At 49.9% G+C, this 17,353-nt stretch overlaps 1 protein-coding gene and 1 long non-coding RNA gene across 17 annotated transcripts in view; both read left to right on the top strand.

The window, feature by feature from the left end:
* AP2A1 (adaptor related protein complex 2 subunit alpha 1) overlaps positions 1-17,353 on the top strand; it is a 28,082-nt gene continuing 10,729 nt past the window's right edge. For 12 of the 16 annotated variants that reach the window (XR_014060765.1, XR_014060771.1, XR_014060770.1 and 9 more), the window contains exons 1-4: positions 1-217; positions 13,825-13,893; positions 14,016-14,158; positions 14,288-14,481. Coding sequence is in view for 6 of the 16 variants with exons in the window: in XM_081515010.1 (XP_081371136.1) it covers positions 151-217; positions 13,825-13,893; positions 14,016-14,158; positions 14,288-14,481 (473 nt within the window). In the remaining 10 variants the exon portion in view is untranslated. Of the gene's footprint in view, positions 218-13,503; positions 13,596-13,824; positions 13,894-14,015; positions 14,159-14,287; positions 14,482-17,353 lie in introns of all 16 variants that reach the window. The other 4 variants (XR_014060768.1, XR_014060773.1, XR_014060772.1 and 1 more) reach the window with 1 other exon arrangement.
* On the top strand, positions 14,917-16,913 carry LOC145515228 (uncharacterized). The gene is made up of 2 exons (XR_014060776.1): positions 14,917-14,954; positions 15,747-16,913. It is a non-coding gene; the product is annotated as an uncharacterized LOC145515228 (long non-coding RNA).

Below are 17,353 nucleotides of genomic sequence, written 5' to 3'. Positions count from 1 at the left end.
GCCCGCCCTCCGCGCCCGCCCGCCCCCCGCCCCGGCCGGCTCGGCTTCTCAGCGCTGCCTGGGGTCCTTTCCTCCCGGTCCCCCCCGCCTGCCAGCCCCCGCTGTGCCGTGCCCTGCCCGGCCAGGCCTGGAGCCGACGCCACCGCCATCATGCCGGCCGTGTCCAAGGGCGATGGGATGCGGGGGCTCGCCGTGTTCATCTCCGACATCCGGAACTGTGAGAGCGCGGCCGGGGGAGACCGGGCGGGGGGTACAGCGTGGAATTGAAGGGTTCGGGGGGGTTACAGAGGGGCCCAAGGGTTAGAAATCCATTGCGGCGATAGAGTGAGAGGCGAGAGAGGCCACTGGACGAGGGGGAACTTTAGGGTGTGGGGGGTAAATGGAGGGGCTTAGGGTGTCATAGTGTGCCTCTCGAAGTGACGACGCGGAGTGGTTAGAGGCGTCGCGGAGGGTCTTAATAGAGAGGAGATTAGTAAAGTCCCGGGAACAGGGCATAGAGGTGTCCCCTGGGATTGGAAGGAAGGCTGCGGGATCGTATTAGCAATAGGATTAGAGAGATCCCTGTTGTTGTAGATGGAAAAGGAAGAAGGTGCATGGGTGGGAGGGTGGGTGGGGGTACCCTGTGGAGAGGTAGAGTAGGAGGAGGCCAGAGAGGACTGGGAGGACGCGAAACACACGAAACCTAAAAGGAACCGGGCTTGAGGGCCTGGGCGAGGGGGGGTCATAGAGGCCAAGGGGCTAGACAGATCACGGAGGCGCTCAGCTGGTTCATAGAGAGGACTTGAGAATGACAGAAAGTCCCAGGGATTTGGGGAGGAGAGATGGGAACCGGGAAGACTCTCTGGGACCTTGGTGAGGCATAGAGGGGCTCCAGGATGGAGGATTGCTTAGGAGACGTGGAGGGCAGTGGAGAAAAGGGGCTAGAGGGGTTACTGAGGGGAGCATAGAGGAGGAGTGCACAGATGGAGAGTCTTGGGAGAACCCGGAACAGGGAGCTGGGGGGCCTGGAAAGGAGAGGTCATTATAATGTGGGGACATGGGGGAAGTGCCAGAAGGGGGAGAGCTCAGATCTCAAAGAAGGGGCCTGTGGAGCCTTAGAAATCCATGGGGGCGATCTGGAAAGCTGGGGAGGGGTTGGGGGGACATCTGGTTCCAGAGGGGTCATGGGTCGGGGGGTAGGATAGCCCTGAATCTGGAGCCCTCTCCCCACTGACCACATCAGCATGGGGACAGCCCTCACCAGCAGGAAGAATGGTCGTGACTATGGAAGTCCTGGCGCCAAGTCAGCTTCCAGCTCTTGGGAGCGGGTGTTGGTGTTTGGAGCTGCCAAGAGCTTCAGAGGCTGTATCCGCACAGGCTCCAGGGTCAGCCAGGCTTGAGTTTGAGTTTGAGCGCTACCATTCCCTTGCCTTGTGACCTTGAATGAGGGACTTCACCTCTTGGTTTCCTCATCTGTCAGGAGGGACTGCTGATGGCATCTTCCTGATGGGGTTGTGATGATAACTGTATGTGAGTGAGGCATTTCACACATTCCAGGCACTAGATGTCTTGGCTCCTGGTCTTGTTATTTGGCTGAATCTGAGGAGCGGCCTCTGCAAGTGCCCAGTGATGATTTTAGAATTTAGCAGGTCTGGGATGATCTGGCACATAGTAGGTGCTCAGCGAGCAAGAAGGATGGAAACTTGAGTATCAAGTGGCAGAGGGAGGTTATGTTTGTTAAGAAAGTGGTGGAGCATTGAGGGGTTGTGGGGTGGGGGGCAGCTGTTAGAAGCAGGTGTGCATTGCCTCTGACACCTACCTTGTGACACTTGGCAAGTCATTCAACCTCTTGGAGGCTCCATTTTCTTGTCAACTGACTCCATTGACCAGAACATCTTGCCTCTGAAGGTTCATTCATTCGTTCTCATTTGACAAATGCTTTTTGATCACTCCAGTGTGCCAGACACTTCCAGGGACAAGGGCTACCACAGTGAATAGAAATTCCTGCCCCTTGGAGCACTCGTGCCAGGAGGGAGAATAAAATATAAACACAGAGAACTACAGACGATGACTAGATGACTAGTGCTGTGAAGAAAAATAAGGATGGGAAGAGGGGAAAGGGAACAAGATTGAGAAGGGGCAAGCAGTGCAGATTTTAACGGCAAGAGGGGTCCAGGCAGCGGAATGGTGTGTTCAAAGGTCCTGAGGTTGTAGCACACTTGGTGAGGGTTCAGATAAGAGCGAGGGGGCTTGTGTGGTTGGAGCCAAGAGAGGGAGGGAGGGAGAGGTGGGAGATATGGGCAGAGAGGGGACAGGGAGCGGGTAGGGCTTTGTGGGCCATGGGGAGCACCTTGGCCTTTCTCTGAAGTGAGGATGGCGGGAAGGTTTTGAGCATGGGAGGGACAGGACCTGATTGATGTTTTAAAATAGTTCCTCTGGCTGCTGGATAGAGAATAGACCCAAGGAGGTAGGAATGGAAGCAGGGAAAGAATTAGGGGGCTGTTGCAGGTGTCCCTGTGCAAGATGGTGATTTACTCGACTAGGGTGGGAAGGAAACCGTGAGAAGTGTTTGGGTTAGAGATAGATCTTGGAGGATCTGCAAAGGGATTGGATGGTGGGGGTGGGGAAGGAAAGAGAAAACAAGTGGGTGTCACCGCTGGACCCCAGAGGGAAGCCAGAGGATAGAGGAGAGACTCCGACCTGGGGGCAATGAGGTCGTTTAGCCCAAAGAGCCAGGACTGGAGAGTCAGGGTTGCCCCTTGTCCTTGGTTTTCTCACTGAGTGCGTTTTGAATGGCTGCTATGTTTCAAAGCTTATCATGGGTGCTGGGAACACAGTGGTAGATAGGACAGATTTGTCTGTACCCCCATGAGCCTCCCGGCCCCTGAGGGAGACAGGAACTGCATACAAATTACAGCTGTCCATCTCCCAACCACTTGTATATGGATGTTCATACAGCATCATCGATGATCGATAGCCAGAGAGCACAAACAAACCCAGATGTCCACCAGCAAATGGATGGAAACACACAATGTGGACACCCACACAACGGAGTATTATTCAGCCATCAAAAAGAATGGAGTACTGTAGAGGCTACAGCATGGATGAACCTTGAAAACATCATTTTAAGGGAAAGAAGCCAGACATAAAAGTCGACATATTGTAGGATTCCATTATATGAAGCGTGCAGAAGAAGCAAATCTAGAGACTCAGAAAGTAGTTGAGTGACTGCCTAGGGCTAGGAGGTGGTGGAATGTGGAGTGACTTCTAATGAGAACAGGGTTTCTTTAGGGGGTAATATTCTGGAGTTAGATGGTGGTGATAGATGGACAGCACTGTGGATCTACTAAAGAAACACTCAATGGCACTGCCAAGTGGTATGCTGTGTGCTATGTGAATTGTGTCTCAATTTTTTTTAGTTGAAGTACAGTTGATATACAATATTGTGTTAGTTTCAGGTGTACAGCAAAGTGATTCAGTTATACATATATGTATCTTGTTTGCATATTCTCTTCACTGTGGTTGAATATAGTTCCCTGTGCTATACCGCAAATCCTTTTATTTCACGTATGCCACTGTTTGATGATACATTAACTTTATTTTCTTTGTGTAACATAAAGTCAGATCTAAATATATTACAAAGCATTCAGGGAGGTATATCTTGTTGCCCCTCAGAAAGTCATGTGAAATTTACTTTCAGAATTGATATCAACTTGTTTAAAAGCCCTATCCTGGCTCCTTTCTTGTTTTCATCAAAAAATTTTATATTTATTATATTTGTTTATTTGGCTGCACTGGGTCTTGGTTGCAGCATGTGGAATCTAGTTCCCCAGACAGGGATTGAACCCAAGCCCTTTGCATTGGGAGCTTGGAGTTTTAGTCACTAGACCACCACGAAAGTCCCCCAATTTTTTTTTTTTTTTTACAGTGTGAAAAAAAAAGATTGTAGCTGTCCTAAGTCCAGTGAGGGAGAGGGCCACGGTGTTGGAGAACAGGAGCTGTCTTATTGTATTGCCCAGGCAATGTGGAGGAGTTAGTCAGGCCAGAGGAAGGGGAGGCGACTTCTGAAGGCAGAGGGACAGCATGTGCAAAGGTCCTGAGGCCTCATCAAGACTCTGCACTAAGGCCTGTGTAGCTGGTGCAGAGAGGGATGCAATCTGACCTTGGGGAGGTGGGTAGAGGCCAGGATGGTATTTGTCCTGAGAGCACTGGAGAGGGTTTCAAGCCCGAGTGAGGGGAAGAGTAGGGTCAGGGGGCAGGTGGAGGACAGGAGGAGAGTGGAGTCATCCTACTGGAGGATTGGCACAGTGGAGCTGGGGGGAAGATCTAGAAGGGGATGAAGGCAGGCTTTGAGGAGAGCAGCCAGGAAGGGCACATTCTGCAGATAAGAAAGGGAGGGGTGAGGCCAGGCCCAGCCTGAAGGCGTGGTCAGGTCTTGTCTGGAGGGGGAGTCTGGCCTCCAGACACTTATCTGCTGGGAGCTCCCTAAGGCAGGGGCTGGGCTCCCTTCTCTCTAGGGCCCCAGCCCTCCCCAAGCCTGAGGAGAGTGCAGGTGGTGGACTGGAAGTGGCTGCTGGGCTGTGGCAGTGCCCCAAGCTCTCCAAGGGGGCACATTTCACAACAAACTGTGACCCATCCTGTTTGTGGCAGTCTTCCCCAAACCCTGGAACACAGATCCTGGTCTGATTGCTCCCTGGGTCCCCAGTTCCACCTTCTTCAGGGCCTGGCCCGTGGGAGCCCTTTTGAGGTATTTGCTGAATGAATGAATGAATGAATGAATCTATCTTTGTGAGCACTGATTGAGTGCCAGACACTCTTCTAAGTGATGAGACCACAGTGGTGAGCAAAAGTCCCCTCCCTGTGGTGCTCCCATTCTAGCAGGGAGATGGACCAACCCACAAGTAAATATACAGTGTTCAGCTGTTTGGAGTGCTGGGAAAAAATAAAGCAAGGAAGAGGTGTAGGGACAAGGTCAGGGATGGCGCTCTGGTATTGGCTGGTCAGAATCGCTCTCTGAGAAGGTGACATTGGAGCAAAATTTGGTGGGTGAATTGGCCCATAGATATCTGGAAAAGACATTCTTGGTTGCACAGACAGCCTGTGCAAAGGCCCTGAGGCAGGACTATGCTTGAGGAATAGGAATGCGGGGGGAGAGGGGGAGCTGTGGTCAGAGAGGGAACTAGTGGATCCAGTAAGGACTTTGCTTTTACACTGGGCCAGATGGGAGCCAGGGAGAGATTCAGAGCAAGCGGTGAAGGAACAGGATTTGACTCAGCAGAAGGAATGAGTCCCACTTTGGTTGTGCTCCAGCATCAGTGTGTTGAAGGAACTGGCTTGATGCCGGCAACAGTCAGATCCAGGCCTGAGCCCCCTTTCTCCCTCTCACTGTGTGTCTTGTGACCTCGGTCCACAGTCGCATTCAGCACTTCCCCTGTGTCAGGACAAGGGGCTTCCCAGGTGGTGCTAGTGGTAAAGAACCTGCCTGCCAATGAAGGAGATGCAAGAGATGCGGGTTTGATCCCTGGGTCAGGAAGATCCCCTGGAGGAGGGCATGGGAACCCACTCCAGTATTCTTGCCTGGAGAATCCAGGGGAGCCTGGCGGGCTACAGTCCATGGGGTCGCAAAGAGTCGGACACAGCTGAAGCAGCTGAGCGCTGTGTCAGGACTGCCCTGGGCCCTGGCGCTGATCTCGGGCCCCCACCCCTGCCCTTGGGGAACCAGTGTTCCCAGGCAGAGGCCCAGGGTTTACAGAGTAGCACATGCCCCGCTCATGTATTGGGAAGCAATTCAGGAGGTCTTTGCAGCTGAGGTCAAGCCAGGGAATGACGGGGTGTGACTTGGTTCCTCAAGGAGAAAACTCTCTCTGGGGGAAGTTGAGGACTTTGATAACATCTAACCTGGTGGCAATTCACATATGTACATTTTTTTAAAGATGTTGTTGTTCAGTCCATGGGGTCGCAAAGAGTCGGACACAAGGACACAACTGAGTGACTGAACTGACTGAACTGAGTCAGTGATGCTATCTCACCATCTCATCCTCTGCCCCTTCCTTCTCCTTTTGCCTTCAGTCTTTCCTAGCATTAGAGTCTTTTCCAATGAGTCGGAAATTAACTATACCTCAGTTTTTTAATTGAGTTTTTTTATATATATATATACACACACACACATATATATCCTTTTTCAGGTTCTTTTCCATTTTAGGATATTATAAGATATTGAGTATAGTTCCCTGGGGTATACAGTAGGTTCTTATTTATCTCTTTTATGTATAGTGGTGTGTATATGTTAATCCCAAACTCCTAATTTATCCCTCCCAACTTCCCAGCTATCCCCTTTGGTAACCTTAAATTTGTCTTTTATGTCTGTGAGTCTGTTTCTGTTCCATAAAGAAGTTCATTTGTATCATTTTTTTAGATTCCACAGATAAGTGATATCATATACTTGTCTCTCTCATATATTTGTTACTTCACTTACTATGATAATCTCGAGGTCCCTCCACATATAGACATTTAAAATTTCCAGGAGTCACATTAAAAAAGTAAAACCGGGGAAATTAACTTTAATATGTTTTATTTCCTTTACCCCTGGATGGCCTAAATATTATCTGAATGTGTAATCGATATTTTTTCAATGATTAATGAGACAGTTTATGTTCCTTTCTCCACTCAGAAGCTCTATTTTCATTGGAAATAACTTGCTCTGTCTGAATAGTTCATGAAACTTGTTGTTAAAAAGAAGCGTCACAAAAGGGTCCAAGTCGTTCCAAACATACTTTTCCGGTAACTGAGTGGAGGATCAGTTTTTAATTTTTAACTTACTACAAGTAAATTAGGAATCCAGTCCCTCAGAGGCACCAGCCATGTTTGTAGTGCCCAGTGGCCGCGTGTGGCCAGTGGCTCCCCTAGTGGACGCAGCGGGGACAACATGTTGTGAACTTCACAGGGACCCAGTGTCAACAGTCTCATCTCCCAGAACCCTCTTTGAGGACTCGGGGCTGTCAGGACTTGTGTGGGAGACAGCAGGGCACATCCTAGTAGAGAGAAACATTTGTTCCTTTGTACTGTAAGCAGCAGTTGTCTGGAAGGCACTGAAGGGCCTGGCAGTGAGGCGCCGGACAGTGCCTGGGCTACCTGACTGCTGTAAAAGCGTGACAGTCTGTTCATGGCAGTCAGGGTTGGTGAGGATCCCTTTGATGGCAGTGACAGACCCATCTCGATGCCCCAGGTTACATGTTCAGGGAAGCTGCAGCTCCCCCAGCCAGGAGTCCCCTGGTACATCTAGAGTGTTCAGCAGTAACCTGCTCTGGCCTGTAGCCAGACGGTGGCCTCGTTCCCTCCTGCACAGCTGTCACAGCAACCGCTGCAGGCAGAAGAGATCCCTGCCCTCCCATGGCTCCCCAGCACCTGCAGGGAACCCCGCAGTCTACCCCCACCTGCTGGGCTAGCCCCGGGGCTTTCACACAAGCTGACCTTCGTACCGCAAGCACACATCCCCTTATTGCTGCCTGGTGCATTTCAGCCTTCTCCTTTGAGCCTCAAATCCCAGGAGTGGGATTCTCTGGCAGTCCAGTGGTTAGGGCTCCATGCTTCCCCTGCAGGGAGCACGGGTTCGATCCCTTATCAGGGAGCTAAGATCCTGCATGCTCTGCTGTGCGGCCACCAAAAAAAAAAGGATTCTAGGAGCTGGGTACCAGGAAGCTTTCTTCCTCCCATCTGATTCTAGCCTCCCAGCGCTCACTGTGTTTGCCTCTGTCAAAGTTTTCCATGGTATCTCTATCAGCCTCCCCTCCAATCAGGGAGCATCCCCAGGGCAGAGCAGGTATGACATCTCTGAGCCTGACTCAGGGAATGTTTCAGAATAAAGGAATCTCTTTAAAAAACACCCTGAAGTGCTTACATGCCTCCGGTGACAGGGAGCTCACCTCCTGTCACAGGCTGGCCCTGAGTGATGAAAAATTCCTTCTGGCAGCCCAGTTCTCTCACAGCTGGCTTTAACCCCTTTCTCCCATGCATTACCCTCAGCAGCACCCAGGTGCTGTCTCTGGGCACCTGGGCTCTAGATATTTGCAGAGGTTATGTGCTCTTCCAGAATGCCCTTCCTCAGGGCCACAGAGCATTCTGTTTTGGAGACCTGATGCTTGATGCTTTGTTCTTTCTGTGAATTCTCTTTTATAGGAAAATATATTGGTGATCCAGAAGACAATATCAAATAGATGTGGACAATTTAAAGACTAAAGAAAAAAAACATACAGAAATGTACATATATACACTTTGAATATTCTTTGTTTGTTTTTAATTTTTACACATAGCAGCCACTAATATTTTTTATTAAAGGAGTGAAATGTCCAACTATAGCATAATAAATGAATTACTGAATAATTCACTCAGCTGACTATCATGAATTCTTTTTTTTAAATTTGATTTATTTATTTGGCTGTATTGGGGCCTTAGTTGTGGCATGCAGGCTCTGTGGTGAGTGGGCTTAGTTGCTCTGCCACATGTAGGCTCTTAGTAGTTCCCTGACCTGGGATTGAACCCGTGTCCTCTTCATTGGAAGGTGGATTCTTACCCACTGGACCGTGGTTAGGTCTCTTAATGTTTATTTATTTGGCTGTGCCGGGTCTTACTTGCAGCACATGGGATCTTTAGTTGCGGCAAGCAGGATCTAGTTCCCTGACCAGGTATCGAACCCGGTCCCTCTGTGTTTGGAGCGTGGAGTCTAAGCCACTGGACCACCAGGGAAGTCCCAAAGAATTCCTGAATATTCTTTAAATTTTCCGTATCTGTTTGATAGTCTCTTTTATGTCATTGATATACTTAACTATAAAAACATGTTAATATATATTCTTATATAAATATATGTATATATTCAGTTATACATATATATATAATGTATCTATAAAAAAGCTCACAGATTATAAGTGATGAATTTTAATGAAGCCATCATCAAAATCTGATGAATTTTCCTCAGCTGAACACAGCTGCGTAACTGGCCCCCAGGTGCAGGAACAAACATCCCCAGCTCCTCAGCACCTCCTGATCACTGCTCAGTCATCCAACACCCTCGGTTAGTTTTGTCTGCTTCTTGAAGCTTTTAATAGAGGTGTAAGCAAAAGCCAGGGCTCTAGTGTCGGAAATGTAATTACCATTCAGATTTCCATCTACCTGTGGTAAAGGTTAGGCAGCCACTGTATGGTATGTGGTCCATTTATAAAAACTGTTTTGTTTTGTTTTTTTCCTTTTCTGGTCCCTACAGAATAGCTTTAAGGCAACTCATTAGAGTGAGTGTTCCACAGGTTGGGAGAATGAACGGAGCATGCGCACCACGTGCGCGAGTGCCAGTCACCGCCCCTGCCCCGCCCCCGGGGGGGGCACTGCCCTGACGCCCAGGCCACCCTCCCCTGGCACTCAGCAGCGTGGCTTAGTTCTCCCTGGTGAACTGCTCCTGAACTCGCCTCATTTTTCACAGCCCTCCTCAAATGTCCCCTCCTCTCTGCAGCCACCAGCAAGGCCCCAGGGCTGCCCCCGTGACCTCCATCCACGCACATCTTGCTCAGATGTGGGCAGGGGGTAGCTGCCTGCACCCCACCAGGCCCGGAGGCCCGGGGGAGGCTCAGAGGTGCCGGGTCTCTGTAGTACCCAGTGCCCGGCGTGGCCTCCCTCAGCCTGCCCCGCAGGGCTCAGGAAACGTGTAATTAATAAGTGAAGCGTCAGAGGGGCTTTGGGGCCGCACAGGCCGGTTCAGCCTCATCACGGAGATACTGGCCCTACATCGCCTGAGTCCCAGAGACCCTCCTCCCTCCCTGAGGACTGTACCTCTTTAGGCACTTTGTGTTTTGTCACGTCTTCTTGCCTTTCCTGAGCTCAGCCACTCAGTAAGCCTGTGAAACATGGAGTCATTACTAGCAAAGTGGCCCACACTCAGCCCTCGGGTGGTTCCCAGTGTGGTCTGGGGCCGGGGCAGACCCAGACACCACAGCTGCGCTGACCCGGACAGTGCGGGGAGCCCCGGGCAAGCCTGAGAGCAGTCCTACCCAGAGTGTGAGCCACATGTGTGGTTTTTAACTTCCTCAGGAACCACATTTTTGTTCAAAAGCAGAAAGGAATGGGCCAAATTAATTTTAATGTATTTATGTAACTTGATACTCTTGTTGTTCAGTCACTCAGTCGTGTCCGACTCTGCAACCCCATGGACTGCAGCATGCTTGGCTTCTTTGTCCTCCACTGTCTCCTGGAATTTGCTGAAATTCGTGTTGAGTCAGTGATGCCATCCAACCATCTCATCCTCTGTCACCCCCTTCTCCTCCTGCCCTCAGTCTTTCCCAGCAACAGTCTTTTCCAGTGAGTCAGCTCTTCACATCAAGTGCCCAGAGTATTGGAACTTCAGTTTCAGCGTCAGTCCCTCCAATGAATATTCAGGATTGATTTCCTTTAGAATTGACTGGTTTGATCTCCTTGCTGTCCACGGGACTTTCAAGAGTCCAGCACCACAATTTGAAAGCATCAATTCAACACGTAATCAGTATTTAGAATTTTTTTTTTTCATTTAAAACCACCCTAATGGCAGAAAGTGAAGAGGAACTAAAGACCCTCTTGATGAAGGTGATAGAGGAGAGAGAAAAAGCTGGCTTAAAAATCAGCATTCAAAAAACTAAGATCGTGGTGTCCGGTCGCATCACTTCATGGCAAACAGATGGGGAAAAAATGGAAACAGTGGCACATTTTTTCCTGGGCTCCAGAATCACTGCAGACAGTGATTGTAGCCATGAAATTAAAAGACACTTGCTCCTTGAAAGAAAAGCTATGGCAAAACTAAATATCTATATTAAAAAGCAGAGACATCACTTAGCTGACAAAAGCTGATCTAGTCGAAGCTGTGTGGTTTTTCCAGTAGTCATGTATGGATGTGAGAGTTGGACCATAAAGAAGGTTGAGCTCCGAACAACTGATGATTTCGAATTGTGGTGCTAGAGAAGACTCTTGAGAAGAGTCCCTTGGACTGTAAGGAGATCAAACCAGTCAATCCTAAAGGAAATCAACCCTGAATATTCCTTGGAAGGACTGATGCTGAAGCTGAAGCACCAGTATTTTGGCCACCTGATGCGAAGAGCCTACTCATTAGAAAAGACCCTGATATTGGCAAAGATTGAGGGCAGGAGAAGGAGGTGATAGAGGATGAGATGGTTGGATGGCATCACTGACTCAATGGACATGAGTGTGAGCAAACTCCCAGAGATAGTTGAAGGACAGGGAAGCCTGGTGTGCTGCAGTCCATGGGGTTGTAAAGAGTCGGATACAACTTAGCAACTGAACAACAACAAATAATTAATATTTTAAACTTTGTAATGAGATAGTTTCAGTTCAGTTCAGTCGCTCAGTCGTGTCCGACTCTTTGCGACCCCATGAATTGCAGCATGCCAGGCTTCTCTGTCCATCACCAACTCCCGGAGTCTACCCAAACCCATGTCCATCGAGTCGGTGATGCCATCCAACCATCTCATCCTCTGTCGTCCCCTTCTCCTCCCGCCCCCAATCCTACCCAGCATTAGGGTCTTTTCCAGTGAGTCAGCCCTTCGCATGAGGTGGCCAAAGTATTGGAGTTTCAGCTTCAACATCAGACCTTCCAATGAACACCCAGGATTGATCTCTTTTAGGATGGATTGATTGGATCTCCTTGCAGTCCAAGGGACTCTCAAGAGTCTTCTCCAACACCACAGTTCAAAAGCATCAATTCTTCGGCGCTCAGCTTTCTTCACCATCCAACTCTCACATCCATACATGACCACTGGAAAAACCATAGCCTTGACTAGACGGACTTTTGTTGGCAAAATAATGTCTCTGCTTTTAAATATGCTATCTAGGTTGGCCATAACCTTCCTTCCAAGGAGTAAGCGTCTTTTAATTTCATGGCTAGTTTACATTCCTTTTTTTCCCCCACACTGAGTCTTCTAAACGTGTCTTAGCTACTCATTTCAGTTGAGAACAGCCACCTTTCAGGTGCTCGAGAGCTGCCTGGCTGACAGCTGCCACCATATTGCACAAGGCAGCTCTAGCATCTGCTTAGAACTGATCAGGAGGTGCTAATCAAAGGGGGCTTCCTGAAGGAGTTGATAGCTGAAGTGCGGCTTATGGGAGCTTCCCTGGAAGTTGGGAGTAGTTGGTGAGGCAGGATTTCTAAAGAGGAGGAGAGGACATACTCTTACTTGCTCCTTCATCCATTCATTCATTTGAACCTCCTAGTTGCCTGGGCACAAGCCATGGGTCAGAGCAGTGTCCATCCTTCAGATGACTAGACATTTATTTTTATTTTTTATAATATTTATTTTTATTTATTTGACTGTACCAGGTCTTAGTTGCAGTATGTGGGATCTAGTTTCCTGACCAGGGATTAAACCCAGGCCCCATGCATTGGGAGCTTGGAGCCTTGGCCACTATACCACCAGGGAAGTCCTGACCAGACATTTATTAAGCACCTGCTGTATGCTGGGCACTGTTCTAGAAACTCCCTCATGATGGCTTGTAATGAAGAGGGAGCCGAGGTTTGACAGGAGAGATAAATGGTTATGTAATGTGAAATGTGCCAGGGAGGACATTTTTTAAAATGAGTAAACAGAAGAATAAAGCATTGCCTTTAAAGAACTGGCCAGGAAAGGCCGTGTGGAGGAGGTGACAAGAGCTGAGACCCAAATGATGAGAAGAGAAGTGGACAGATGGGCATAGCAGGTGCAAAGGCCCTGGAGGTGGGAGGGCGTGTGGAGTGGCCCTGGAACTGGCGGAGGCCCGCCAGGCCGGACACACAGCGAGATGTGAGGGGTGACCAGGCAGGGCCAGAGGGCTTGCTAACCCTGGCATGGAGGCCCCGCGCTGGGAGGCAGGGAGGCTGCTGCAGTGATCCAGGTGGGTGGGCATGGGGTCTGGACAAGGTGGTCTCGGTGGAGGTTGTGTGGACTCATGTTCTGAAGGTCAAACAGAGGACATGGTGACGACTTAAGTGAGGGGTGAGGACACCCAGGTTTCTCTGCTCGGAGGAGCTGAGTGAGCAGTGAAGTTTGGCTCCAGTGGAACTGGGAAGCTGGAGGAGGGACATAGCCGGCGGTGAGGGCGGCCGAGACCAGTCACTGTCCAGTCGGATCGTGGTCCGATGGGGACTCCTGGGCATCAAGGAGCACAGAGGCTCGTGGGGCCCGGGGAGGCCCTCGAGTCCGCCTCTGGGTGGATCTTGTCAGAAGAGTAGGGATGTTGCAGATGGACGTGTAAGGGAGAGGGAGGAAGTGAATCCGTGGGCCAGGCTTTGGGGGTGGGATGGGGTATGGAGAGAACTGGCAGGTTGTGAGGAGGGACCAGGTGGCAGCAGGGGAGGGCAGCGTGGAGCTCAGGATGCAAGGCCTGGTGAATGAGTAAAATTAGGAAGCCGAGGGCAGGTTTTCAGGAGACGCTGAGCTCAGTGGGGATGTGGGGTTGAGGGTCCTAGGGGTCGGCTTGAGGGCAGCCGATCTCTTTATTCATTTATTCTCATCATACCAGGGGCTTATTTCAGCTGGGGGCTGGTGCAGAGCCGTGGATGCGACAGAAACAGGAGGAAGAAGAATGGAGGGGGTCAGGGATCGCTCCAAAGTGTATGGCAGGCTTTTCCTCTGGGTGGTAGGGACCCCTGAGCCAAGGTTCTCGCCTCCCTGAAGCTCCCAGATAGAGATGGGGTCCCAGGCCTGATTTCAGCCCCCAGATCGGAACCCCAGGGTAGAGAGAATCCGCTCTTCCACCTGGGAGGGTCCTGGCTCAGAAAGTGAGGGCAGGCAGCTCAACTCTCTGGGACCCTCCTCACCTACCTTGCCTTCTCCTTCCCAGGTAAGAGCAAGGAGGCGGAGATTAAGAGAATCAACAAGGAACTGGCCAACATCCGCTCCAAGTTCAAGGGTAGGCCGGGGGCTCGTCTCCTGGGTCTGCGCGAAGAGCGGGCTGGAGGCTGGAATACCCGGGACTTGTAAATATGATCCTTTCTTACTTTTGCCACCCTGTCCTCCTTCCTCTGACCCCAGGGGACAAAGCCTTAGACGGCTACAGCAAGAAAAAGTATGTGTGTAAACTTCTCTTCATCTTCTTGCTTGGCCACGACATCGACTTTGGGCACATGGAGGCCGTGAACCTGCTGAGCTCCAACAAGTACACGGAGAAGCAGATTGTGAGTCCGGGGAGGAGGGCTGGGGGCTGGACCCCTGGGTCTGAGGGGGGAGCCAGAAATGTAGACTCCAGGGCTGAGGGTCAGTTAGCCATAAGGCCCCAAGCCCCCCACCTCCTTCCCCCCACCCAGGGTTACCTGTTCATCTCGGTGCTGGTAAACTCCAACTCCGAGCTGATCCGGCTCATCAACAACGCCATCAAGAATGACCTGGCCAGCCGCAACCCCACCTTCATGTGCCTGGCCCTGCACTGCATCGCCAACGTGGGCAGCCGCGAGATGGGCGAGGCCTTTGCCGCTGACATCCCTCGCATCTTGGTGGCCGGGTGAGGTGTTGGGGACCCAGCTGGTGGGGTGGGCTAGACAAGACCCAGCCCAGTTTGAGGGTCAGAGAGGTTGTGTCACCTGCCCGTGGTCTCCCGGCTGGGATGTGGGGATTATGCTGGGCTTGGTGACAGCCTCGTGGTTGTCTCCTGTGACCTCACCAGTCCGACTTGGCCTTGTAAGGCAGCTCCCCCACAAAGCCAGTGGGATGTCTGTCTAATTGACCTTTTTTTTGCTCATATTTATAAATTATTGTTTATGTAGCATAAGAAAAAATAAGGTCAAAAGTACAGTTAAAAAAAGTGAAAATTTGTTACTATTTATTAATAACTTACTATTCTTGATAAGAACTAGAAAAATGTATTGTCCCAAATAAGAAGCAATTGAAAGGCTTGTACAGTTTCTTAGGCATTTTCCTTTGACTCTCATACAACCTTGGTTACCATATGGTATAAGATAAACCAATACGGAGGGAGTGAAATAACCTTTTTATAAAAATAATACGAAGCACAGATCTAGTAATGAGAAACACTGGGAGTAAATATAATGATAGTGTTAGCTGCTCAGTCATGTCTGACTCTTTGCGACCCTGTGGACTGTAGCCCGCCAGGCTCCTCTGTCCGTGGAATTCTCCAGCAAGAATACTGGAGTGGGTAGCCATCCTGCAAAATGAATTAAATGACTTTTTGCTCACAGGAATGAAGGGGCTATCACTGAATGTGATAAAACTTGCAAAATTTCTGATTGACCTTTAATATCTGGTAAAGAAGAGGCAGTGACCTTAAATTATGTCGGTGACAGCCGTCCAGAACTTTTGCCCCTTCTCCATTCATTCATTCAACAATCATATATTGAGCATCTATGTGGGAGGCGCTGTGCTCGTTGCTGGGGACGTAGCCATGACCAGAGGCAGACATGCTCATCATCCCCCCGGTGCTCACAGTCCAGAGGTGGGGGATAAACATTGATTGAATAATTGCAGGATGAAACGTGTTACTTCCTCTCAGAACCCTGCTGTGGGGCACAGGAGTCTAAGGGCATTAGTGAGAGCATCTGAACTAGGCTGGGCGTCGGAGGGCTTCTCAGAGGAAGTGGCATTAGGTTGAGACCTGGGTGAGGAAGAGGAGTTGGCTGTGGAAAAGGGAAAGGCATGAAGGGCAGTGGACCAGCCTGTGATCTTTCTAAAGCAGGAGGGCGTTGAGCAGCTATTACTTGAGCACCTGCAAAGTCCCGGGCTCTCTTCTGGGCATTGGGAGGCAGGAGGGAGCTGGGGGAACAGTTGTCCCCACCCTCAGGGAGCTGGCATCTGAGAGGGGCTCCAAAGAGCAAACGCATAGGCAGAGAAGTGAGTTGAGTTTAGACAGTGACAGCTACACTGAAGAAAACAAAACAGGTGGCAGGGTAGGGGGATGGCTACTTAAATTAGACTCTCAGGGAGGATGTCTGCACGGAGGTGCCATGTAACTGGAGACAGGAATGATGAGAAGACAGTCAATCAGAAGTATTGGAGAAAGTGTTCCAAGCAAAAGGAGCAGTAAGTGCAAAGGCCCTGGGGTAGGCATGAGCTTTGTATTGTTTTGGCCAAAAAGTTCACTTGGGTTTTTCCATAGTGGAGTTTGGATTTTATTCTAATCAAAATGGGAGGCAATTGGTGTGTTTTGAGCAGGTAAAACTGTCAGTGTTTTGAGCTGGATTTTGCTTAGAGCATTTGCTGAACTGGGTGAACCTGGGTATTGGTTTTGGGGCCTCGCAGCCTCTAGGAACAGAAGACAAAGCTTGTTCAAGCAGAGGCTCCAGAGGCCACACTTCAAAGTGAGGGTGACCTAGAAATAAATCCCCTTAGGGACGATAGGCAAAGTTACCCCTTTCAAGTCTTGGCATGGAACAGGCCACAGCTCTGGTTTTCAGTCTGATTTTCCCTTTCCTGGGTCATCCATAGATCTGTAAGCCAAGCTTTAGTTTAAAGTGACATATACCGCTAGTACCCTAGTGCCTGACAGACGCAAACAAGTCTTTTCTGGAGAAACCCACCTTCACTACAAGCCTCGATGATTTCCCTAGATGAAGCTCCAGGTTACATGAGAAGCTCACAGTCGAAAATCACTAAATGCAGGCTGCAAGGTGCCAAGAAGGAGAGGCAGCACAAAGAAAACAGAAAATAACAGTTGAATTGGAGCTTTCAGGGAACTCTGTGATGGCCCAGTGGCCAGGACTCACCATTGTCACTGAGGGCCCAGGTTCAACCCCTGGTCGGGGAACTAAGATCTCACAAGCCACATGATACAGCCAAAAAAAAGAATTGAGAGTTTTCATAAAGAAAATAAGTGGTTTAGTTTAGCGGCAGAGTAGACAGAACCAAAGCAGGGATTGGAAATAGGCAGAGGAACTGGACACATTAATCAGAATGCAGCCCAGAGAAGCAAAGAGAGAAAAATTTAAGAGAGGCTAAGAATCAGGGGAGATAGAGAAAGTCTAACAAGACCGTTTAGAGTTCTAGAAGGAGAAAAGGGAGAGAATCGAAACAGAGGCAGTGTTTCAACAGATGACAGCTTAGAATATACAAGAATCAATGAAAGAGTTGATCCTAAGATTCAGACAGCCTAGAGACTGTAGGGGGCGCCAAGCCGTCTCCGAGCTGCTCCCACACACAGGCCCACCTGCCTCGGGGCCTCCACAGGCTCTTCGCTCTGCCGGGAACATCTGTGTAGATATTTAGTGTTTCCTCTCAGTTTTCTGATCACCTGGTGCCTTATCAGTGAGGCTTTCGTCCTAAACACCATCCCCAGAGCTCCTGCGCTGGCTGGCCCTGGAGCACTGAACCCGGACGGTATCTGTTGTAGGATGAGGCTGCCCTGGCAAGAACGTAAACGCTCT

This window comes from Giraffa tippelskirchi, chromosome 7 (assembly GCF_054371585.1).
Source record: "Giraffa tippelskirchi isolate mGirTip1 chromosome 7, T2T-mGirTip1v1.2.pri, whole genome shotgun sequence".
Classification (NCBI taxonomy): Eukaryota; Metazoa; Chordata; class Mammalia; order Artiodactyla; family Giraffidae; genus Giraffa; species Giraffa tippelskirchi.
Note: the sequence above shows the minus strand (reverse complement) of the source record. Positions and strands in the feature narration are given on the sequence as shown.